The following is a 26,876-nucleotide window of genomic DNA, read 5'->3' on the forward strand; positions in this document are numbered from 1 at the left end:
ATCCACATAAACTTCTTTTCTCCTCTTTAGATAATGTGTGCGCTACTAGGGTTAAATAAGCTTTCTTCCCCTCTTTTTGTTGTGCATGTAAGTATTTTCTTATTCCCAATTCAGCTAAATCAAGTCTAGCATTTATTCCATCCTTAGTCTTGCCACTTATGTGTAAAAGCATACTAATAAGACTATCACACATATTTTTCTCCACATGCATCACGTCAAGACTATGCCTCACATCTAAACTCCGCCAATATCGAAGATAAAAAAAATAGACCTCTTTTTCCACAAATTCTTCTCACTTTCATTCCTTTTATTCTTACCGAAAATGACATTGATTCCTTCCACATGCTGATAAACTTGGTCTTCAGTTAAGGCCTTTGGAGCCATTTCATACTCCTGTGAGCTATTAAAAGCCTTCTTCAACCTACGGTAAGGATGATACCGATCAAGAAATCTTCGATGACCAAGGTAGACTGTTTTTCTTCCATGCTTAAGTTGGTGGTAGTGTGTGCCTTCTTCACATATAAGACATGCATTATGGCCTTTAACATTATATCCTGACAAGTTTCCATATGCAGGAAAGTCATTTATTGTTGTAAAAATCATGGCACGCAACTTGAAGTGCTCTTGCTTATAAGCATCAAATACATCAACAACTTCCTCCTATAGCATTTTTAAATCCTCAATCAAAGGGGCCAAGAAAATATCAATATTGTTTCCTGGTTGTTTTAGTTCTAAAATCATTAAAGACAACATTATGTACTTACGCTTCATACACAACTAAGGAGGTAGGTTGTAAATACCTAACAAAACTGGCCATGCACTGTGTGTGCTACTAAGATTGCCATATGGGTTGATTTCATTCATACAGAGTCCAAGCCGAAGGTTTCTTGGATCGTTTCCAAATTGAGGAAATATGTGATCTATTGCCTTCCATTGAGGAGAATCAGTCGGGTGTCAAAGTTTCCCATCAGATAGTTTCTCATCAAAATACCATCTCAAATTCTTTGCTTCTATTGGATTAGCAAAAAAATGTTGAAACTGTGGTATTATTGAAAGATACCACATCACCTTCACAAGAGGCCCTTTAGTTATGATCTCATCACCATGATCAACATCATCGGTCTTCTTCACTTTGTACCATAAAGTCCCGCATTTAGGACACTTGTGTAGCCCTTCATACTCATTTCTATATAGTATGCAATCATTAGGACAAGCATGTATCCTCCTATAATCCATACCCATTGGACACAGGATTTTTTTTGCCTCATACATATGTTTTGGAAGTAAATTATGAGCTAGAAGCATTTTACTCAAGAATTCAAGTAACTCCATAAAACTCGAATCGGTCCACCCACTTCTTGACTTTAAATTCACCAATCCCAATACAGCTGTCAAAAGCGTAAAATTAGTACACCTCGGGTATAAGGGTTTCTCTGCACTACTACGCAAGTTGTCATATGCATGTGATTGTGCAAATAACGTCATCCCAACATCACGAATTATATCCTCTATTCTATCATCCCAGTCATTCACAATTCGCTCATTTTAGGACATAAAAGTTGTTCCTGCCTCCCCATACCATACCCATCTTGTATACCTCAAATTTATCCCGTCACAAATTAAATGTTCTTTTATTTCATCAATACCCAATTCAATCTTATTCATACAGTTGATACAAGGATAACAATACTTTCCATTTTTTCTAGGACCATTTTTCCTAGCAAATTCAAGAAATTAGTCCACACTATTCTCATACTCCTCAGTCATTCTACTAGCATTTATCCAACTATGATCCATTCTTTTTTTACCTAATAAATTATCACAAAGTCTATCAAATTAACAATTCACTATCTTACTTGCATGAAGATAGAAATCTTTGTGTGTAAAATAAACTTCTAATAAAACAACATGAATTATGACAAAATATGCATAGATTGAGGTTAATTTGGACTAGAGTTGTGTAATAGTCTAATAGATGCGTTAGTTATTTGATGTAATTTTTTTAATTAATTAAGGAAGATAGGACAAATTAAATTGAAAACAATATTGAGTATTGGAGAGTAGCATATAAAATATTAAGGGTCTGATTTGCACTAATTTTATGATTGTGTAACTAACTAAAACTTGGTCTTTGTACATTGCACAAAAATTAACAAATTAGTGGTATCATTCATAATTTCTCCTGTAGAATATTTTGTAAAGATTTTTTTTTCTTATACTTTTATGGGTTGATATTAATATTGATACTCACAATTTTTTTTGAATTACAGTTGAGAATAAGAGTTAACAAAATTTATAAAAATAATTAAATAGGAGTCTCATTATTATCATACACCACTTTTAAATAAAAAGGTGAGGGTTAATCAAAAGATAAATACTCTCCTACTTTGTCCCGAGCAAATTTAACCAGAAAATGAGCACAAAAATTTACTTTCCTAAATATAAGATTCACAGATAAGATTGTATTAAGAATTTCAGGCTTCAAGAATCTCAATTACCAGCTGAATTTGGAACTATTTACTCGACAACTTATGAGTGACCAAAGGAAGCTCATCAAGTGCCAATAAATGCTGGTCCACACAAGCTAAGGACCAATCTCATATTCTATAAAGGCGTGGGTTCAGATCTTGCTCCTAATGAAAAAGAACGGTAATTTATAAGTATATTTAGAAGTTCTTTTTAAACCTTGAAGTCTGCCCTAGTCCTTATAAATCCTAGGGTTCCAACAACTAAATTTTTGTACTAGACAATGAGTTCAAAAGATTGGAAAATTTTCAGTATTTTTCATAAGCTTAAAATCTTCTTGTATCAAGGTCAGTATTTTTCAGTATTTTTCAACGAAGCTTTCACAATTTGGAGCTATGAATTTCACTTTTTCAACTAGGCTTTCAAATTTTTAAATCTTCTACCAGTCTGCAATTGATTTGTAATTAATCTTCTGATTTTTACAACTGAGATACCAGGATTTATAAATAAATTTTATAATTTATAGAGTTTTCAGAATTTAGTATCTACAACTAATTTTTCAATTTTTACAACTGAAATTCTAGGATTTATGATTAAGTTTCCAAAATTTACAACAAAGTTATGGGATAGGATATTTTTGTACATTTATTTTTTTAAACCTTGGTCCTTCCAAGTCATATCAATTAACTGGATTAGATGGTATTGTTGGGTCTAATCTAACCGTATACATAGCTTGTTGGTATATATTTTTTATTTCCTTTGCTTGGTGTTTCGTTGGGGCAACTCCAAATAGAAAGTTTATTCAGAAGCAATAATTAATTCTCATTATGCATCTTTAGGTCCTGATTTTACTTTCAACCAGGAGCTGAGTTTTAAATAATCTTGTTAGACATTATTAAAACAAGATTAAAATCATATGAAGTCCAACCATGTTACCCAACAATCCAAGAAAGCATGCAACAGAGCAACTCAATAACAAAGCTATGAGTTTACAAGTCACCCAGCTTATAAGAACTATTATATATACATGAGATAGGAATATGATTTGTCTTTAACAACCACTGACCACATCAATAAAACCACAATCAGATAGATTATATGCAATAGTCTAAACCCAAATGACTATTTCAGAGAATGCGGTCTCAATGTCGAGCTTTTCAACAAGTAGACAAGAAAAGAACATTTATATAACATGTTCAACATGAATGCAGGCATAAAGATGTCCAAGTTAAGCTTGAATAATAATATTTATACAAGGATGAAATTCTATTGATACTCACGATTTAAAAGAAAACGAAGGAAATCTAAAAAATCTGATTGTCCTACAGACTTCCTTTTCTAACAAAACAGAACAAAACGGTGGGTTAGCTGAAAAATTCATGTTTTTCATCGTTCACAATTCCCCCGAGTTCAAACTTTATTCTTGCCTTTTGAGTAAAAGCATTGTGGTAATCGAACTAACTCCTCAACATGACTGTAATTCAGGAAAGTACCATGAATAAAAACACTAATCAAAATTTTGGTGAGAAATGAGAAGCACCGAGAAGCAAAGCAACTGTTCTTGCTAGCCGAGAAGCTGAGAAGCACCGAGAGGCAAAGAAGCTAAGAAAGACAGTCACAGAGAGGGCAGTAGAAAGATGAGACCAAGAAGCTTGGCTAAGCAGTAGAAAGACTAGATGAAGAAGCTTGGCTAAGACCAAAAGGCAAAAAGATAATACTCTGATTGGAGATGAAGGCAGGCATAACAGACTTTGAGTGTTCTTTTAAAAAATTTAACCGGCACGGAGCTGAAAAATTGAGTGAAAAAAGAGAATACACGTCCCCCAAAGAAAAGAGGGACATGGATTTGAGAATCTACGTCCCTCTCCTCTCTAGGGAAGCCACATCCCACACAAAATGAGGGACATGGCTTCTTAGGAAGCCACGTCCCCCAAAGAGGAGAGGGACGTGGCTTCTACCATGAAGCTACGTCCCCCTCTACAAGGGGACGTGGCTTCTGCAGAAGCTAGCTGGCTCTATTAGAAGCTAAGGGGGACGTGGCTTCTTCACAAGCCACGTCCCTCTCCTTAATGGGGGACGTGGATTCTGAAGAAGCCACATCCCTCATGAGTGGGGGACTTGAATTCTGATAAAGCCACATCCCCTCAAGAATTAAGGAGATGTGGCTTATTAAAATTTTTTTGTTAAAATAAATTTTTTTCAATCCACATCCTCTTTTTACTTGGGTGATGTGGATTGTATTCTTTTTAAATCTAACTTGTAAAATAGAATGTAAATTAGGATAGTAAAAATGTTTTTTTGTAGCAGTGTATGACAGATGACTGTTGATAAATTAAGTTGGATTATGTGGATAACGGAACAGAGATTTCTCAAATATGAGATAATCAACAAAACAAGTGCGTTCATGTTTGATGCAGCACCATCACGGGTTCACGGGTCTTTTTAGAATTTTCTACTCCTAGTTGTTATGTTCTTGAGCTTATTGTTGTCTTAGGTTCTAGTGTAAAAGCCCAGTACTCTAAACCAAATCAGCCTGGTTTGATTTTGGGGTTTTTAATATCTTTGTAACAAAATAATAATAATAATAATAAGATTACTGTGATAAATTAAAAAAATAATAAAAATGTTAAAAATAGTCCCCAACTTGTGGAAGATGTAGTAGAGACCAAATTAATTCAAAAAAAAAAATCTTTTTTTATAAAAAAAAAATCTAATTATGTACTGCTGTCGATTCTTTGGAATCAAAATTTCAGGATCCCTTCTCGGAGGGAGGCATTCTCAGTAACAAATCAGAAGGTTCCACTCCTTTCCTATTTCGTTCTCCGGTTTTTGCTTGTTCCTTTTTCGTTTAAATTTTCTGTATCGTCTCTCAAACTAACTTCCTTTTTTTTTTTTAATACTCTCTCAAGTTAACTTCAATGTTTCGTTTATTCACTGATTCACAGGACTACGGTTGAATTTCTGATTTTTGTTTTCCCCCCTTTTCAATGATCCTGCATCGGTTAGTATCTGTATATGCATTTCTGCCTAGATTTTCGTTTTTGTATTGTATACTTCTCGTTTTACCTGCGTTCGGATGCTTTTGTCGATATTAACCATGGTATATTGCGATTTCTTGTATCTACTGACTGAATTTCCCGATCTAACTGTTCGTTTAATTTGAAAATCGTTTAATCGCTTGTCATATAGTGTATAAAATTTCCACAAAGTACCCTCCACTTTTGTTGTGGAATCTCGGAAAATATAGTTATTTTCTTCATCTGGTTAATTGGGCAATTTTCAGTTATTACCCTTGTAATATTTTTAGATCAAAAATCTGTCTGAAGAGGTTTGAATTTCTGATAGGTTTGAGAGTGATGTCTACCATCCTTATATATTTCATTCAGCAACAACATTGTCTTTTTGCAAAATAAGATGGGGGATTTTTTGCCTTCCACCTTCTTCTTCTCTTTATTTTTATAACATTTTTTTTCTTCCAAAATTTTCTCTCTGTCACCAGTTCTGTATCCAAGGAACCTCCCTTAGAGTTGGATGCCATTTGAACAAGAACTAGATTATGGGCTATGCTCTTCATACAAAGTCTGGAGTGGGTTGTATTATTCATTGTATATGAATAGTAGGACGTCCTATAAGTTTTGATATTGATGCTGATATTTTAGCCTTCCTTTAATAGTTTCTAGCAAGTTATCGCCTTATACTGTTGCCGAAATATGCTAATATTGTGTCTCCAATAGCTTCTTTTTAAAAGGGGGAAAAAAAATACAAGGCGTTCCACTTTTTTTTGGTTGAAGATGCATATGCCTGAATGTGATGGAGTGCTGAATGATTAATTTCTATTTCCTTGGCAACATTTCTTGCCCTGTCGCACATGGAGTGGGGATATATTGGACAGTAACTTCTTTCTCAACAATATCCCAAAAGCCTTGGGAAATATCTTCATTTCAACAGTTATAAACTAGGAGTTTGAATGAAACTGTAGACGCTAGTTTCTAGAAGTGCAATACAAAGGAAAAGTCACTAATGCATTAGATTGAATGTGAGGCTAGAGAACACTTCATACGTGATGGCTCCTTGTCTTTACTGATGCTTGCACTGTCTCCATTAACCAGTTACAATATTCCAGGTTTTGTCTACCTTTTTTGCTTTATAATCTAAATTCATATTCAGTGGTAATAGCTGTAGGGCCAGTTTGTTACCAATCCGGAAGGCACCTTGCAACTTCAATTTCAAAATAAAGTTATAATCAGTTGAAGTCAACAAGAATCTCTCTCTGTTTGTGTGTTATAGATAGACAAGGCAATTATTCTTGTGACAGTGGAACTATCTTGAAATTTAGCTCAAATTCAAACAACAAATATTTTTGTTATTATAGTTGTACAAACGGCTGAAAATGGATAGGGAGAAGAAAGATGATGGGGGGAAGGATTGCGGTGGTGGCAGCAGCAGTTGCTCAGAATCTCAGAGCAAGATCCAAAACAATAAATCTTCAGGGTCTCTCCCTGAAGATGTCATGTTTAATATCCTGACTAGGCTTCCAGCTGATTGGCTCCATAACAGTGCAAGATTTACTTGCAAATCTTGGGCTGCTATGATCCATAGGTCTGATTTTATTCAGACACACCTCCTTCGTGCAAAACCTGGAATTTTCCTGCAAAGCACAAGGCATCCATATGGTGCCCATTTCTTGGAGGTCAAGGACAATGGAGAGTATGGCGTCACAGCTTTAAGACTTCGATTCCCTGGGCGATATTTGAATAGTTGTGATGGATTGATACTGTTTTCCCAGAAAGACACAGTAGAGCTTCATATTGTAAACCCTGTTACCATGCAGACTCTAAATGTCCCTAAAGTACTAAGTTCTAATCTGGATTGCCCTCCAGTCGCCATTGTACGTGTTCCTCACACTGGCAAATTCAAATTGTTTGCTTCTCTTGTCCAAACTCAGTCTGAAGTTTGTTATAGCCATTGGCATGTTCTAAGACTTGGGAAAGATACTTCTTGGACTAGATTTGCTTCGGAACCCGGTGATTTTGAGTTTAGATGCACCCCTATTTACTGTGGAGGCAATGATCTGTACTGGATCACACAGGACCATGTAATTGTGATGGATGTTGACAAGGAAACATTTAGAAAGTATTTGCTTCCACGAAAACATCACGAATGGTGTACACAGTTCTTCAAGATTGAGAATCGTCTGGCTTCCATTGTCTTTCTGGGTGCAAAAGGATATAAAATACACATATTTGATGCTGATTCTGGAAAATGGAGACTGTATCATCAGATGGGAATCTTGGATGATTATTATAATTATCCAAGGGATGATGACGCTGAAGAAGCTACCAATTTTTCCGAGTCTTTTGGTGTGTGGATAAACCAAGAACTGATTTTCAAATTAATAATTGATCCCCCGTTGAAGGCATCTCTTTACAGTTATAATGTCGAGACATGTGAAGCCAGAGAGATTGATGTGATCCCGGAAGGTTTATTTAACGGTGCCTTTGAAGAAGGTTCATTTGATTTTGGTCTTCATACCATTAGTCTAATGTCTTGGTAATTTGGATTTTCATTTGATCTTTAGGATAGACAGAAGATGCTTACCGTTGGCCAGGTCAGATTGGACTAGCAGTGGAGGGAACTTCGCAAATCTGAACCGTTAGATGGAATTTGATATTTTAGATATGATAATTAAAAGTACCAATTAATCTGTATCATTAAAATTTAATCTGAACAATTTGAATTTGCAATGGACGAAAAATGTAATGGAGACATTTCGTGTAATGTAAGAGTGTTCTGTCAGTAATCCAATGTACCTTCTACATTGTTGCTTCTTATAAATATACAGTTTGTATTTTCCCCAGCATGTAATGATAAATACCATATTATGCGTGTTTTTGGTTTTGACAGGTACTTATAACGAGGATGGGATTGCTTAATTTGTATAAAATCTAGAGTCAATAATTCAGGTGGGTCGGGCAAAATTAGAGACGAGCTTAATTTAAATTAAATTTAAAGTATCTTACCTTTTAAAAAAAACTCATATAATTAAGTTTGATTTTAACCTTTTTCAAATAGGATTGGGCTAGTCTATTGAATTTGGCCTAAATTATCGACTTTACATGCAGATAAAGCCAGTAATTTCAACAACTAAGCTCAATTTGGGCTAGTTTATTCAGATCAGGTTTGAAATATTATACCCTTTAAAAATAAACTCATAGTCACATTTGGCTTTAACTATTTTTTTCAGCAGATTTAGGCTTGGTTTGAATTATCGACTCTAATAAAATTTGAAATTTGTTATTATTTTTTAACTTATAAATAGTGTGATTTTGATGTAGAATGATACGAGTAAAACAAAATAAACCAAGTGAATCGAGGCAGAAGAGAAGAACTTTTTTTTTTTTTGGGCTAGAGAAGAGAGAACCTGGATAATTTAGCATCTGATAATTCAAAACATTTTCAATTTATAATCAGAGGCATGACAAAACAAAAAGAAATCTAACAATGGAGATCTAATCCTAACCCTAATTAATCATGTATGCTTTTTTAAGAAGGGTGAAAGAAATTAATAATATATGTTGTTTTTTTTGGTTTAGTTTTGGTTTTCAATTTTTGATGAATTCTGTAATCAAGATGGGTTGTTAGTTTTTTTTTTTTTTTTTGTAAAATTTCAGATTAATTACTTCGACTTGAAAACAGTATGTGTGGTGTTCCAACATTTAACTTTTATTATCATTAACATATTAATTTATAGATTCCATGTTAATGATTTTTGAAAAAAGAAAATTACAGCAGAAATCAAATTAACAATATCAAACCTAGTATAATGACATAAAATGGTCATTATATTTTTCAAAAACTTGTCGGCCCTGTTTGGTTTTTGTTCTTAAAAAAATTATTTTTAAAAATAAAAAATTTTAAGTATTTATTTAAATAAATGTTTTGAATTTAATTATTTTCAAAATTTTTTTCATTTTTTGTTTATAAAAACAAAAAAATAAAACGTCTTAAAGTTGTTATTCTATTTGTTTTATTTTCAAAATACATTATATTTGATTTATCAAAAATTATAGTCACCTTAAACAATCATTATTACAAGTTGTCACCAGCAACCATCATTATCGATTAATTTTTAATTATAAAAATAATTCTTAAATTAACATGAGCAAACGGATTTTTTTATTTTGTTTTGAAAAATAATTTTAACAATTATATTACAAATTTTTTTAAAAAAATAAGAAATAAAACCAGAAACCAAACATGCTCTTATTACTCAAGCTTAATAATGCATTAGGAATTCTAACTATAATAAGCGTTACACACATCTTACCACAAAGCAAATCAAGTATTAACCTATATTTACATGTAGAACAAAGAAGCTGTGACTGTGAGCACGTAATGTAAAGGTTTACGAGAAAAGGAAGACTCGCACTGCATGTCCTAAAAAGATAGAAAATTGCATTTTGGACCTAGAAAATTATGATAATGCACTACAAGCCCAATGGCCTTTGTTGTAACTTTTTAGAGTAAAAGTACAATTTTGCCTTTATATGATTTAAAAATTTAGAACTTGTGCTAAACTCTCATCCATGAAGTACAATATAATATTCATGAATTATCAATACGGTATTTATAAATACTCAACACAATGTTTATGCATATACAATTGATCTGTAGGTTAATTAAAATAGTCACACAGAGTATATACAATATAATATTCATGGGTGCATAACATGATATTTATAAATTTTCAACACAATGTTCATAAATTTTTAACACAATATCCATGTGAGTCCAGTTGATTATAGGTTTTATGAAATGTATAAGTTATGCAGATAATATACAACATGATATCTATTAATGCATAACATGAGATTCATGAATTATCAACTAAATGCCTATGTGCGTTAAGTTAACAAGGGCAAAATTATACTTTCACCTTCAAAAAAAATTGCAACAAAAGCTTTTGGATCTACAGTCCAGTTTTTTCTTTTTTAGAGCCTATAGTAAGATTCTCCCTTAAGAAAATCAATGGCTCATCTAAATTACACCAAACTTGGAACTCTAAGCAATAAGAACTTTAAAGGCAGACCATAAACAAAAACTCATAGAGGAGCATGAGAAATTTAACTCAGACACAGAGGTCTTTGGAGTCTATGAGCATACATAAAACACACATTTAATGCTTGGTTAGACACATTGTGAAAGACAAACTCTTTTTATTAGATCTGATCCTTGTTAGTTGTTTTTAAATGATATTTTGATTGTAATCCTTTTTTTTTTATTGATTTTAATCCTTTTACTACCCAAAAAAATTGTTTGGGTCAGATTTACACTTTGTATCTTTGATTTCCTCACAAATGTGTATTTCAGGATGTAATGACAAATAAAACACCATAACATCTGTACTTAGGCATTGATAAATACTTGTAATTAAAGTGGGTTGAGTTATGTGTATTTGCGTAAAATATGATATGTGCTCTGCTATTATTTGTCTTACAAATATTGCGATTTTCTACCATTTTTCAGAGATATATGTGTGTGTTATTTGTGATTTCAATTTTTCTAATCTTTTTAAATATGTGAAATTTTTTTTTTACTTTTTATCATATAAAAATAATAAATAATTATTAATTATATAAAATTTAAAAAATTATTACTTTTGAATAAATAATAAATAATTTTTAGGCATCAAGCCATAACTCAATCCGAACTTTCGAACAACCCAATGCCCAAGCATGCATATCAAGCTAAGCCTCGTGCTAGGGTGTAACCCAACCCATGTGCACCCTTTTGTATTTTGCATCAAATATGCTTCATTTTTATAGGAATTACTTTTGAATATGCAATTTTCCAGTTTAGAAACTATTTGGAAGAGGTGCACAAATTACTTTAAATGTAAAAGATAAAAAAGTTTACTAAAGCCCAAATTTTCAAGAGTCAGCTTCAATGAAAAAGCCATTTATTACACTTGATTTCTCATCTCAAACATATACTCGAAACAGAATTTGAAACCACCAGAAATTTTATTGCTGCTAAGAAGGGAAAACATATGATATCACTGAATTGGAATTGACTACTTTCCTACATTTCATTAGTCAGATATACAATCTCGAACTCTTATTTGATTAAATAAATAAAGAAAGAGGCTTGACCTGTAAAAATTGAACCTATCAAACATCAGGAAAAAGCCTAAATACAGATTACATTACAGACAATACAAATGGCTCTCGTGAATGAACCCTTGAAATTGAAGCTTCCTAAGAACTAAACTACCTTGGCGATTTGGAAGTGAGACATTTTCCACATGAAACCAGATTCAGCAATGCATGAGGTTTTCTGGTTCTGACTTTCAAACGTGAGAGCTGCAAATGCATTTCAATACATCAGCAATAATATCCTCATAAATTAAAAGATAGAATAAAAACATTATAAATAGAACAATTTAAATTGGCACTTCTACTTTTAATTTGGATGCATAAATGGATTATCAGCCCAGCAGCGTGTCCAAACAATAACAGAATGAGTAAACCCTAAACCCTACATTCCAAAACCTACAGAAACTTTCTAAACAATAGAGCAAATCACAAATCTTCCATGAAACAGGAAGCAGATTGCACAAACCCCCTTGAATTACAAATGCATCTCTTCCATTTTTAACTTGCACAGGCCTTTGAAAATAGTCCAGTGATAATACGCAATTTTAACAAAACTCAGAAGGTCTGCATAATTTCTTCTTTGTTTTCAAGGAAGGTAACCATAAGTTTTTAAATTAAAAAGATCAACGTAATTTAAAAAAAGGAAAAAGAAAAGAAAAACTGCAAGGAAGTCGGTGCAACCTACTTTTTTTTTTAATTTATCCGGTGATGAAAGTTGAGTAGACAGTCTTTAGCCTAATGAACAAGGGTAGAGGGAAGCCAAGAAGGACACTCAAAATTATCAAAGGAAATTTCTTGGTAAATGATATCTTTGAAGAGTTAGCCGCTGACAAAGCACAATAGCATCTATGTACCTCATTTAGTAGGATAAAACTTTTCCCTATTTACTCTAGTTCACTGGCAAACTGATATGAAGGCGAAACAGTTGAGCATCATATTTATTAAGAGAAGTGAAGTCAGTGAACTTCTATAAACTAATATTCAAAGCGGTATTACTAACAGTTACCCAGGAGCTCTAAAAGCCTAGACCTCCAAACATATAGGAACGAGATACTGCACTTCCTAGAAGATGCCAGTGATATATGCTCTAGCAAAAGTACAGTTCTGTATCATGCCTCTTCTGATGCTGGTTCAGCACAGAACATAACATAACAGGTAACAAGGCGCATTGAAGAGAAAAATTGATTACTTCAATTTTGAGTATGAATGAAAACTAGAAATATTCTTAACATAGCATTTTAGAGATCCAATGGTGAATTTAGGGATCATAAAAATACCTTCCGCCGGGTTACTCGTGATGCTTTCCAGCATAGTAAGCTCCTTGATCTAGGCTCCAGTCTCCTGAAAATTCAATGATTTCAAAACTCTTGTAGTTCAAATATAGCCATAACCATGCCTTGTGCCTAAGCAGGTTAGCATCCATAGCTGAACATACCAAAATATTATCATCTACAATTTTCATCCCATCCTTTTGTGTAATAATGGAGAAAGAATAACCATGATCTAACTTAATTATATGATAGCGCATGCTAACAACTCTCAGCTTGTATCCTTCTGCATTGATTCATTCCTTTTTTTAATTCACTCTTCCTTAATTGGATTCAAAATTTATCACCTCCAGAAACTCCGATTCATCCGCATGTGTGAGATGTTTTATTTTGGGTTTTATGGTCAAGATATCCTCACTTCCTCAGACCTTTTGCTACTAAAGCCAACTCCCAATGCAATGGGGGAAAAAAAAAAACCTTTTTCTCCAGCAGCATAATACTCCTTACTAATGACCCATGTCCAGGTAAAATCTGGAGACATGATAGGCATTTTGAGACCTCCAATTCTATCCTCCTATTATCCTAAAATCTCTATCTACGAACACTCTTTTATTCTACAACTAGCTATAAGATACAGTACCAGTTATAAGAGAAAAGGATAGAAAGACAATACGTACAGATTCTCTTGTTCAAGCTTTTCAGCAATGGAAACTGCTTTACGTTTTGACCACCCACTTCGCTGTGTATGTCCCTCTGCCTGCTGGATTACATGAGCAAGAGATACCTTACTTTTCACAATGCTTCGGCTCTGACCTTGTTCCCTAAGCTTCCTTCTTTCTAAATGTGAGGTCACAACTGGTTTTTTGTTCAGATCAGCTTTCTGCTCATTATTCTTGTGGTCCTTCGGAGAAACTGCTTCTTCTACAATCTCACTCATTTTCTTTTCCACAGAACCATCTTTAGTGGAAGGCAGTACAAGAGGGAGTTGAGACCCTGATCCTGCATCTCTATGTGATTCGCATCTAATTTCTAACGTTATGGAAGATCCAAGGACAGATTCAAGTGCCTGTAAAATATGCCCCCGGAACTTCTCGGTAGTAGATTTGGTCTGTTGGGAACTAGTCATTAGCCGCACAGTTGGAGCTGTAAAATAAAGCAACGCTCTGAATTAGATAAAACCGTAAACTTCATGACGGAAACAAAAATTTTACAACAACAATCAACAAATTAGAAAAGAAATTAGTAATGCCTTTTACTAATTACTCAGGATACAGAAGTTGGTATAGCACATTTCACACAACAACGCAGTCAAAACTCCACTTGTAATAGCAAATGAAAAGTTAAGCATTAAAGAGGAGTAATAACGAACTACAACTTTATGTTGAACACTGAAGCCCGAAGATAAAGCTAAGGTTGTGCGTGACCTTCTTCCTACTAGAAGTGAAATTCCAATGCAGAAAAATAAAAGGCCCCTTTTCATCAATACTGCTACATTTAGTTTGAATTTGCAGATTAGCTGTCCTCCAAATTTCCTCAATCTGATAGGCTTATTTGAAACATTTACACATTCTTTTAACATTGATAACAAAATTTTTGGTTGGGGGAGGAAGGTTTATATTACAGTGATGAATAACTTATTGCAGTGGTAGACAGGAAAGATATAGATTGAGCAGTTACCTGCACCAAAACTAACAGAGACCAGCTTCCCTTCTCTATATAAAAACTCTTTTAGACCATTAACCTGAATTCTGTCAAGCACCTCTAACCATATCTCTTCAATTCCTTTCCGGTTTTTACCCAGAGTCTGTCTGTCATTCATTCTAATCATATCAGTAACATGTGAAGACGTCTGTTGAGCAACAAAACCAGCCACAGCAAGTCTTTTATTATCTGAACTAAGACCCTTTGCCGCACCATCAGCTGAAGTACCAGCATGTATATTCTCTGTTCTAGAATCCATTGATAAACGCCTCTCTTTGCGAGGAATTTCAACACTAGTACTTGTTCTCCGGGCTGCTTCTCTCCCATCTGCATTATGTAGGGGCAAGGGACTATGATGGAAACTATTATCAGATGATGTAGGCAGCATATATTGCTGGTCAGGAGCAAGTTGAAGCAACGCAGCTGTTAGCCAGGTTAGTTTGTCATTGGACATCCTCAACTGCTTCTCAGCCTCAGATAAAGTTTTCAAAGCTTGGCGTAGCTTTTCCATGTCTTCTTTCAATACTGAGACAGAAATTAGCATCACTAAATTGTGAAGAATAATGATAGCAAAGACAAATTCAACACTGCGAAACCAAACAAGACACTCAAAGCCCTACAAGTGTAAAGTTTCAAGTAAGGCATGCTAAGAGAATTACTCCCATTTGAGATCCAACAATACTTAGATCCAAAAATATGTAGTTGTTACCCAAAAAAGTATCAAGGCTAGGCATTTTTCAGGAGGATCGCCAATGACACAGAAAGAAGGATGGAAAATGACAATAATAAGGCACTGAAAAATTAACTTGCCCATTCTGAGAAGCAACGTGATATCTATCACAGTTTACAATAAATTGAAAACTTAGAAAATTATGTTTACTTACATGGATGTCTACGGAAAAACTTCCTTCTCCTCCTTTCCCTTGTGAAATCATAAGTCCCAGCAAGTATGTCAGTAATTACAGTAGCAAGCTGTGACATTAAGGCTAACGGCTCAACACCAGTTTCCATTATCACCCTCAAATTCTTCACAGTGTTAACTGTGTCTGCGGATAGTGCCAAATCAAGCAGATCAACCAATTTCTCATCAGATATAAGCCCAACCTGAAGAATGGATTTAACTTTAGATCAAATTATACATAAGAATAATCACAACAGTTAACAATATAATCACTGACAGAATGGTACAATCAGAGTAGATCAAAACATACATAACAATTAGTACAACAGTTTAAAATATAACCAGTGACAGAATACACTGGATAAAAGTAGTCAATGACAAAGAAAGAAGGATGGAAGTACAAGGGCGTGTTAAAAGTAACATTTTGTGCCTTGACAAACCAGCCTAGTCCAGGTGCCATACAATAAATTACCATTCAAATTCTTAATTGTCTCAAAGGTTAATTTGAGATTGCAAAAGATCCAAAAGCCAGACAGAGGAAAAGTTCCCAAGAATACATGAATCTTAGAGCATGTCACTGAGCCAAAGTAAACAAAATAGGAAGTCTCTTAATTACTTGGTTACAAAGTTTGATATATTATACGTACAAGTGAATTTAAAACTCCTAACAGCAAAGTTTATACATTATTCTCGTCATTATTTTGCCCCATCATCAAACACCTAACAATTTTATCAAATGAGTAATTATCAAAAGACACCCATGTCAAATGTCAAAAGAGATGAGATTGAATCTATGAAGAAAGATCTCCATAAAGTGAATTGAATAAAATGCCTGGAGCTAGCACTCAGATCAGAGCCTACAATTTTATCTTATATATCAAGATGAAGATAAGCAAAATCCAACAACTCTGGAGAATGCTGGACATTAAAACAAGACCACAGACGTAGGTATCAACATAAAAGAGGATTAATAATAATAGATAAAAAAAACAGGCATTTTAGGCTTGAAAATGTGCTGGAATTGAGTCTGATTGAATATTGTAAAGGTTCTAGTCAGGCCCATCATGAATTTGCTAGTCAAGTCTTATATTTAATGCATTTCTTCTAATTAAAAATAAAGGTCTAGTCATGGTGGTACAAGCATATTGCAGTCAAAAAGTGATGTGAATGCCCAAAAATAGATAAATAAAATTTCCCATGTGAAACACCTATTCGGCTCTTGAAAATGCATGGCTTGAAATGGTTAGCAAGTCCTAAACTCGTAAGTACCACTTAAACTAACAATGTAAACAAATCAGGGTATTTTAGTTGCAAATTAAGGCAAACCTACAGCTTACCACAATGCAATTTAAGTTCCACAAGCCTGAGGAGTACCAATTTGACATAGATATGCAGTACCAAGAAAAAATTATCTTGAATGTGTACAAAAAATAAGCAAAGGCATGTAAGAGGCTTTAAGAACAGAAAGGCAAAAATACTCTGCTGGTAAAAAAACTTACTAATTCCTGGACAAGAGGAACTGATATTTTCCGCCCAAGCAAGCTAAGTTGTTCGAGGGTCATCTCAGCATCTCTTAATGATCCATCTGATCTTGATACAATAAGTTTCAAGGCATCCCTATCAATTTCTAGACCCTCTTTGGTTGCAATCCTCTGTAATGTATACATAATGTCTGAATCCTTCAGCTTTGGGAAGAAAAATTTCTGACACCTGGACATGATTATGTGAGGCAATCCATCAAGAGTCGAACTAACAAGTATAAAAACCACACGTCTAGGAGCTCGATCAATGACCTTTGATATGGCACTCCAGCATTCAGTTGACAGAGTATCACAATCATCAAAAATGAATACTCTGTATTGTGAAGCAAGCTGGGAAACAATCATGTTGTCAAGTAGATCCATGATACTCTCAAAGTCAAAATTACTGACTGGGCCAACTTCCCTTATATTTCTGCTCTTGCCCATATCATGTGCTGTGCAAGAATTGCAGAAGCCACATGGTTTCGGGTGTTCAGAAGAATGACAATTTAAAGCTCTGGCAAATATCCGAGCACAGGAAGTTTTTCCAGTGCCATGGGGTCCATAAAACACATACAGAAATCCAATTTTTCTTCTCATGACTGCATTTGAAAGAGCTTGTGCCACCAAATTCTGCCCAACCAAATCTCTGAAGGTTCGCGGCAGATATTTTTGTGTTAAGCTCTGATGCCTGCCATGGCGATTCCCTCTCATCTTATGCTGATCCCCAGATCTAGCTTCAGAAGCAAGGTCAGAATCAATGTCACGCTTCAATAAATTATCAGCAAAAATACCAAGCTCCCCAGAATAGTCATGCCCCCAACAACCATTCTCAGTACTTCCCTGAGATCCTGATGCCTCAACTAGTAGCGGTAGTGCCTCTCCATCAGACCTGGTAAATGAGCTTGATTGGTCAGATGCTATGGGCATGTCAGAAATATTTCTTCCATCAGCATCCAATGCCCCTTTCTTTAATCTTGAGTCAGATAAACCGCAAGATAAACTTCTTCCAGCCATGTCAAGGATTGTTTTACCCCTGTGATGAATTCTAGACCAATTCCAAGGAATACCACACCCATTTTTGGGTGCCCTGGTGACATTATCTTCTGCATACTCATCTTCCTCTTCCAAGTGATATTTATGGAGGGCTGAACCATGGGCAAATGAGTTAGAAGCAACAGACAGTTCATTCTCAGCTCCAGCATCTTTAGATGCCACAGAAGCCCGAGCTCTTCTTGCACTTCGAAATTTACGCCTTTTACCCCTATTCACTCCGTTTCCATGACCACGTGTGCTGGTTTCTGGTGCCTCAATAATTTTCTGCTGCCTAGGAAACCTTCCATGAACATTATTGTTTGAATATGCCAAATCATCACTTTCCTGTGGAACATCATTCAGTTGCTCAGAAAGGGTCTTAACCTGAACATCTCGAACATGCTTCCCCCTTTGTTTGCTCTTTCTCTCTTTAGATTCAGAATGCCTTGAAACAACATCTTCAACCAAATCTTTGCCAAGTCGACTGTGAAGTTGCTCTTCACTAAGACCCATATAATCAGGCCTGTCACTCTTCCGACCAGACTCTTCTCTTCCAACTTTCCGCCCATCCCCAATTCCACTCCTGCTACTGCGGTCTCTACTTGCTGACCCTCCATCATTGCCCCGGCTCTCCTCACCTGGGGCAACTTTTGACAGACCTAAACTTACCACAGGTGGTGAGGTTCCAGACAATTGCCTTCCTTCTTTCCGACGTTCAATTCCTACAGACCTTCTTCCCTCTTTGGAAAGAACCTCAATTATGGAAGGAGAATGCCATGAAGGAGGACTTGCTGAAGGGTCTCTCAGAGAGCGTGACCTCTGCAGCACAACAAGGTCCCTCATAAGCGACCTATCAGCAAGAATGGGGCTGTTCTTGTGCATATGGTTCTTCAAGTGAATGCAATTTGTTAAATGGATGTGGTTGCGTAGATGATCACTGATATCACCATTCGCATCCTTGAGTATCCTACTGCGCACAGCCCTTGTCATGATCAGCACATTAACAAGTCTGACGACAGAATATTTTCTAAATCAAGTAAACTAATCAGAAAATATCGCATTTTTTGCCTCTAATTTGTACCGAATTTTCGCAATTATGACAGTACAAAAAACTCATCCAATTAATAACCCCGGAACGCCATAATAATGCCAAAAAATCAACGCGTATGATGGTCCTCCACAAAAATGGAAAACAGCGACCCTCATAGTCAATTATCGCCAGTTTTCCCAATCGCAAAATACATTTCAAAACGAACCACCAATCTCCCAAACTTCCCGCCAGCTACTGCACATACGAAAGTAGAATCCCGGTATTTCAAAGACCCCATCGAATTAAGAAAGCAACATTTAAGCTCAACTGCACAAAAACACAGAAGCAGAAAAGCCAACGTGAGCTCGTGAGACTAATCATGCAAGCAGAGCAAAACAGAAGCAAAGAAGCCATTACCTTGAAGCTCTATCAAAAAGAATCACATGGTTAAGCAAATGGGAGCGAATCAATGAGGCAGAGGCAAAAAGAGCATGATGTAACATCTGGAAAAGGGTGAGAAGAGAGAGACAGAAAGAGAGAGGATGGGTAAAAGTAGAAGAGTAACACCAGAATCACCTGAATCAGAAAAAAAGGAAGCGAGGCGAACCGTTTCGATCATTAAATTCCAGATCTCTCAGCGAGCTTCACATGCACTTCACGAGGGTTTCTTTCGAAAGAAAACGATATTCCAACCCGTAGCTTGAAGAGAGAGAAAAAATGGAGCTTAGCTTAGCAACAAAGAGGCAGAGCAGAGCAGAGAGCATACAGTGTGGAAGAGAGAGAAAGAGAGAGAAGTGGGGTTGAATGGTATGGTATGTATGGGTGGTAAGATCCGTTGTAGACAGACTCAGACACAATTCTGGGAACACAGGACAGTAACACACAGCCAATAAAGCGGTGTGTCCGTTTCTAAGAGCATGCAAATATTGAAATAATTTATATTAGCGTTTTATAACCTTTTCTTTGAGGGAAAAAAATTGAATTTTTTTACTGTGGACTGAGAAAAGATTTGAAATTTTTGATAATTTGAATTGAAATAGTCCGATGGTACCTTTCCGTTGAAATTTACAGGGTTGTGTTTGTTAAAGATTGGGACATTTTTTCCTAATGCTTCGTGTTGGAGTAGACTTTTTGAGTTTTTTCCCATTTGGACTTTAGGAATTTGATTGTATTTAACAATTGTCCTTAGAATTTGAAACCTAATAGTAAAGCTGGTTGCAAAATTAGGTAGCCAAAACATGAAATATATCTTTTCAATCAACAAATATGTTGTGTCATGCTGGATATTGCTGACTAATTTAAATTTTAATATATTATAATGCTCGAAACAGGAAAATCTGAAATCTCATTTTTTTTATTAAAAAATATAAAGTATTTTTATTTAAATATCACTTTTTAATAAAAGTAATTACTTATTTTTAAATAAACATTATTTTTTTATATTTATCTTTATTTAACATGATGTTTACCCTAAAATAAATATAAAATAATTTATTTAATAAAATTATTTTTTAAACAAAGATAATGATTATATTTTAAAAGATTAAAAATATTTTTAAACATTTAATCTCTCAAAAATATCTCATATCTTTAAATGAAGAAAGTATATCTTTTTGAAAAGTTATCAAAGAGAAGCTAAGATAATAAAGATGAGGGAGGTGTGAGTGGATGTTAAAATTTTAAATTCTTTTTTAATAAAAGAAAAAAAGAAATCTATGAAAAAAAAAAACTCAATAAAAAATGGAGAGATAAGCAAGAATACAAGAATATTCACGTTTCATGTTGGAGTTGAGGTTTATAGTTCTCCTACATGTCACGTGTTGAAATAGATATTAAGAGGAAAAATTGAAGTAAATTGAATTAACAAGAGTTGTGTTTAGCAAAAGAATTAATCCCTCATAATATGACACACCGATATTCAAAAATATGTTGGGAGAAGCAACTTTTAATGGGAGAACACACATGGGAAAATAAAAAAAATTGAAGTCACCTTTGATCATGTATTTAAATAAGCAAACAAATACGTTAATATATTCAGATGCTAAATTATTCATGACAATTCCAATATCATTATTTATAATGAATCACCTATAGATTGCAGGATCATCTTAAATTTTAGTATGACTTGACTTCTACAACCCTCACATGGTTTTTACTGTAGATTTGTATCCAAAAAAATAAAATAAAAAAATTGAAGGAAACTAAAGATAAAAGATAAAACTAATAAACTATTAAAATGCGGACATAAATGGAATTAAAAATGTGGACATACATTTTTTTTCAAATAAATTGATTCAAAATGTAGGGATTTAGTACTTTCATAGTTATTTTTAAAAAATTATTCATATATTAATTAATGTGAGTACAAGAAATATAGTCTAATTAAATATTTTTTCTCACTCTTCATAACAAAAGAATTAAAAGCAAAAAAGAAAAAGATGTGTCATCCTTTATAAAAATAAAAATAACTATTTTATTAGCATATTAAATATAATTAAAAGTATCTTATAAATTAAATCAGATTGAGTGTGCACATTGTTTTGTGATCATGGGATAGAACCAGTGCTTTTAGCTAACTCTATAAAATCATCATTCACTATCTGAAAGAGTTGGCTATGGCTATCAAATTCAAATAGAGATATGAAATTTAAAACAAAGATATTGGCTCTTAAAAGTCAGGCCTATGTGTAATGGTTACCTGTAATCTCCAAATTGGCCAATCCCTTCACATGAATTTATTTGGTAGCTGCTCAACTTTGCTGACCTGCATTGATGGCCATTCAACCCCTGGCACTTCATCATTTGTCCCAAATTATTACATGATGTCATTCATATTTTTTCAAATTAAAATAACATAAATGAATAAATTAATATACTCCCTCACTTGCCACGTATAAAAGAAAATAATACATTCAAAGAAAATTAATTAAATATAATAATTATGTTTAAAATTAAAAAAATTAAATTAAAGTATCCATGTAATTAATAAAACAAATCTTTTTGGTGAAAACAATCATAGACTGTGGTAAGCTTGAGAAAAATGTGATAAATACTTTTGAAAATTTATAATTTTACTTATAAATGATACTAAAGAGATACACAATAGTTTTTCTTATATTCAAAAATGGAGGGAGTACATCCTTGTATCTAGGCATATTAACAATATATTGAATACTTCATCCATCTTTAAATATAAATCTTAATTTTTGTTTACTTTAATATTTAAATATAAATTAAGATACATATATTGTTGAAATAATTAATACTTGTTTTCAGCCAGTTGAAGTTTAGAATATTGTGACATTAAATAAAATTAACAATGAAAAAAAAAACTAATTTTTACATAATACATGAATTTTGATAGATCCATAAGTTGTGTTTTTCAATATTGAAATTTATATTTAGGGACAAGGAAATTACTATATTATAAAAGTACATTCCCAACACTTCACAAAAAATATGGGCACCTAATTGTAAATTTTCCCAGCACTCGTCGTGTTGTGCATAGGATGCTTTCTCTGCACATGTCACTTCTCACGTCCCGTTTAACCTTCATTATAAATTATATTTATTTATTTATTTTAATGTTCTTGCTTGAGTGAGAGACAGATGCGTGGAATGACTTAATATTTAATTTAACCTGCACACACGATTGAATCCAATGACAATATTTTGAATGCACTGAGCAGTAACCGTTATCATTAATAGCAATGAGTTTTTAACTTTATTTATATAAACCCCTTCTAAAAACAAAATATTCTAATATTTAATAATTTTTTTTAGTATTAATAGGGCAAAAGACTAAAAATAAATGCATAAATTATAGATATATCTTATAAACAGAACATAAATTCAAAAAAGTAAGATTAAAGGAATACTCGCCAAGCCAAGTCACAACTAATGCAAGGACCGACGTTAAAGAAAGAAACTACGTTAAAAATAGGTTGATATTTTTAAAACAATATAAAAATCTAACTTCATTTTACCCAATATTACAAGAAATCCTTTGTTACTATTGCTATTTTTAATAATGGTGTGATCCTATATTGGCCGCAAAATATGAAAAAAAAAAATAAAAAGCATGCTTCTTAATTAATGTGCTCGAGATCACGTGCCTGCCTCCAAGTCAATGCACCAAAATTTGCATTTTCCTCATTAATTAATTAATTGATCGATTATATTGAGGTTCAGGTCATAAAATATCTTAATTAAACCCTTCATATATAATAGCCGTCACGTTGCTTGATGACACTTAAACGACAACAATTTGCATTCTAGTTTGGTGGGTGTTTCAAATTCTACCATCCACTAATATATATATATATATATATATATATTATAAAGATGGTTGATTTAACGGAATGCTTGTGGAGCATGATGGCACAAGATATAAAAAATACAACATCACTATTTTACATTTGTTATATTGCATATCATATTCACATAACTGTAGAAAAATAATTTAAATGTATCATCATAAAACTATTCTTTTATCTCACTATTTCATTTATTTATAATTAAGTATGAATTTTTTAAGTAATTGATAAAATTTTTCATTTATAATGTGAATAGCTACATGGTCAAAAGATTTGGGACTTGCAGAATCTAGATCCTAAAAATTGTGTTATTCATACAAATAATGTGTATTTGGATTGAAAGACCACTCATTTTCACTTAATGAATATTTTAATTATAATTATTGAATTTTATCAACATTTAAAAATTATAAAAATATATTTTTTTTTTACAATTCAAAACAACTATCATAACCAAAACACTTTTCATATACGCTGTTGTTTTAGATATTATATGACAAAATTTTTAACAATTGTTCAATTAAATGAAATTATTTTTATTGTGTCACTTGGAATAGTGGTTGAATGAATAAATTTGTGCCACTCACTAGATCTAGATCTAACCTTACATGAATTCAAATAAATTTGTCAAAATGAACTGAATTTATAACAAGAGCACATGTTATCAAACAGAAGTAATTAAACTACAAAAATCGAATTACATAAATTAAAAATAATATGAAATATAGAATTGACAACCGATATAATAATGTATCGTACTGAAGTCCCAATAGCACGACTCATTATTCGTAAGGAGCGATATAATTAATGTTGTTAAATAGTAAATATGCTAAATAAATGTGGTATGCCTTTTTAAAAGAATTAAAAAAAAAAACTTGTCATAGATTTTATGCTGTTATGTATGTATATGTATGTCGGCATCGTTGAGTTGTGTATTTGAAACGCATCGCAGAGGAGCTGACCTGATGACGGATGAGGAGAGGGATGGGAGTGAAGTGAAGTTGCAGAAGCCGACAAACATGATTCTGATTCTCTTTTTGACTAACTTCCACAGACTTGTCCACCCATTACAATTTAAAATATAGTACTATTTATTTTATGGATTTTTAGTGTTAAATCATGAATGTTTGAACAAATATTCATGTATTTTCATAATCTGAGTGTTAAATACTTACACTTTGTCTTTAGAAATAAATAGTTTATGAATTTGGTCCCTGAATAATTTTTCCCAAAATATATCTCATGATGACATAGTTGTTGAGATTATGTTTCAAAATTTTTATAATTATTTTTATTAAAAATTATAGAGAAATTAGATGAAAATAATAAAAGATCAATGGAGAAATTTCTAATATGGGAGACAAAAAATCATGTGCAACAAGTAAAAAAAATATCATTGTAGAAATTAGGGGTTGTAATAATTGTCTCATCTCTATAAGGATAAAGGGACTAAATATGTATTCAGTTTTTTATCAGTTAAAAATATTAAATTTACTAATAAATAATATCTCATAAAATCTCAATTATAAATATAATAAAGAGGCATGATAGATTTTATGTTAAGATAATATATGAAAATAATTACAAATAATTATATTTGAATCATAATCTCAACAAAATTTTCTTTAATTTGACTCAAAATTTAGTAATACTCCCCATTGCCAAATAGCCTTAATGACAATTAAGCGTTACGAATATGTGCCAACTAAGCTCAATCAGTGCTTGAATTTAATTTTAGGGAGATGTTTGGTGAGCATATCTATGACATTTTAAGATGTGTGAATTTTCTTTACAATAATTTCACTAATCACAACATATTTCAGACATATCTGGTTTTCAAAACATAATTAATATGTTTTTCTTAAAAAAATTTCAATCAAGGGTATAAATAATAAAATTTTTTAAATTGAAACAAACTATTAAATAATGATTAACATATTAAAAATACGTAATTTAAAATATTATTAACTAACTTATTAGAAGTGCAAATAAATTAAAAGTGATTTTTATAATTGCAAAAAAAGTGAGTGATTATTTTGTGGGAAGCTAAACTGTTCAAAATTTAGAAACTGACACGTGGAACCTCTTTTGCCCACTGTTTTGTTGGGGACCATCAGAATTCTGAACTTGAAAATAAAAAAAGAGTGGACCCTTTGATTCACAAGTCACAACCACAAGGTTGAGTCTCAGTCTGACTTCCTCTCCTATTCAGTGTATGGCATTGATCCTATATATTAATATTAATTGAAACTCTAGTAAACGTACAGTAATGTTTTTATAAATAAGTTATACATTATAAGGAATTTGCCTTAATTGTATTGGAAAAAAGAAGTAAGATGATTATTGTATATGAATTTGGCAGTATTATCTGTAATTAAAAAAGAATGTGTTATGTGCTTTGATAATACCTTTGACAAGAACCAAAAAAATGTGCTGTGGGGTTGAGAGAGAGAGAGAGAGAGAGAGGCAGAATGGAAATAAAGGGAAAGAAGGCAGAGACATTCCATGGCACTGAGAAGGTACAAAATTAAATGATGGAAGAACTAAGAAGGAAGCCTTCACGTTTCAAAGTTCAAAGTTTTAAAGCAAGACTCAAACAAGAGGCCACAAAGTACCCTCCCCAAGTACTGGGTTTAGAGTTTGTATTTAAACACATGCTCTTATATATGTGTCACGTTTTGACTTCAACTTTGACCTTTTGTACTAATTCATGTTTGCACCTCCGTCATGGATCATGTATGTTAAAAATGAGGAACAACTGCTAAGAAAAAATGGATAATAAAGAGTAGAAGATATCATATCTTAATTCAATTACAATCTCAACTCTTTAAAACCCGAGTTTATGTAATCTTTTATTTTAGGAAAAATTAATTTGTAATTTTTTTAGTTTTCTTCAATTTTTAATTAAGTCATTGTAATTTATTTTAATTTAATTAAGCCTGTATAGTTTAATTAATTAAATATATTAGTCCTTACAGATTAAAATTATTAATGAATGATTAATTTTTTTCAAAACAAAAACACTTTTAAAATTTATAGAAAAATTGATTTAATATATTTTTTACACTTTTATTGATTTTTTAATAAAAATTCTATATATATGAAAGTTATTTAGAAAACATAAGTTAATTATATAAATTTTGAATTATAAAAATTATATGATTAATTCTAAAGTTATATACTCTTTTAATAAAAATATAAAAGTTCTTGATTTCATTTTTTGAAAGAAAAAATGCAAGGATTTTAATCCTTAGAGATTAACATATTTAATTGATTAAATTATAAAAGCTTAATTAAAACAAAATAAACTATAATGACTTAATTTAAAATTGAGAAAAATTAAAAGGACCTACATATTAATATTTTCTTTATTTTATGATATATTAATTAATTACGAAACTTAACTTGATTTAACATGAGACTTTCCATTTCAATTCAAATCTAGAATGTTTGAACAACCTAACATTGTATGCTACACATAAGT

At 32.7% G+C, this 26,876-nt stretch overlaps 2 protein-coding genes across 4 annotated transcripts; one reads left to right on the plus strand and one right to left on the minus strand.

Moving 5' to 3' along the window:
• The first annotated feature begins 5,174 nt into the window (after positions 1 to 5,174).
• Positions 5,175 to 8,331, plus strand: LOC129285028 (uncharacterized). 2 transcript variants are annotated; one of them, XM_054920573.1, is made up of 3 exons: positions 5,175 to 5,262; positions 5,412 to 5,467; positions 6,839 to 8,331. In XM_054920573.1, exon 3 carries the CDS (start codon positions 6,857 to 6,859, stop codon positions 8,018 to 8,020), a length of 1,164 nt encoding a protein of 387 aa, XP_054776548.1. In that variant the 5' UTR covers positions 5,175 to 5,262; positions 5,412 to 5,467; positions 6,839 to 6,856; the 3' UTR covers positions 8,021 to 8,331. The 2 variants fall into 2 exon arrangements, with proteins under 2 accessions (XP_054776548.1, XP_054776549.1); XM_054920574.1 differs by lacking the exon at positions 5,175 to 5,262 and having other exon boundaries at positions 5,286 to 5,467.
• Positions 8,332 to 11,467: 3,136 nt separating this feature from the next.
• LOC129285796 (protein STICHEL-like 3) lies at positions 11,468 to 19,910 on the minus strand. 2 transcript variants are annotated; one of them, XM_054921690.1, is made up of 8 exons: positions 19,684 to 19,910; positions 19,494 to 19,579; positions 16,991 to 19,403; positions 15,475 to 15,694; positions 14,567 to 15,115; positions 13,567 to 14,032; positions 12,899 to 12,962; positions 11,468 to 11,828 (listed from the first exon to the last, which is right to left on the minus strand). In XM_054921690.1, the coding sequence occupies exons 3-8, from the start codon at positions 19,034 to 19,036 to the stop codon at positions 11,736 to 11,738; spliced, it is 3,438 nt and encodes a 1,145-aa protein (XP_054777665.1). In that variant the 5' UTR covers positions 19,037 to 19,403; positions 19,494 to 19,579; positions 19,684 to 19,910; the 3' UTR covers positions 11,468 to 11,735. The 2 variants fall into 2 exon arrangements, with proteins under 2 accessions (XP_054777665.1, XP_054777666.1); XM_054921691.1 differs by lacking the exon at positions 19,494 to 19,579 and having other exon boundaries at positions 19,653 to 19,910.
• Between the last annotated feature and the right edge of the window lie 6,966 nt (positions 19,911 to 26,876).

This window comes from Prosopis cineraria, unplaced genomic scaffold, assembly GCF_029017545.1.
Source record: "Prosopis cineraria cultivar Desert tree isolate PC_DT_omini unplaced genomic scaffold, ASM2901754v1 PC11, whole genome shotgun sequence".
NCBI classification, from domain to species: Eukaryota; Viridiplantae; Streptophyta; class Magnoliopsida; order Fabales; family Fabaceae; genus Prosopis; species Prosopis cineraria.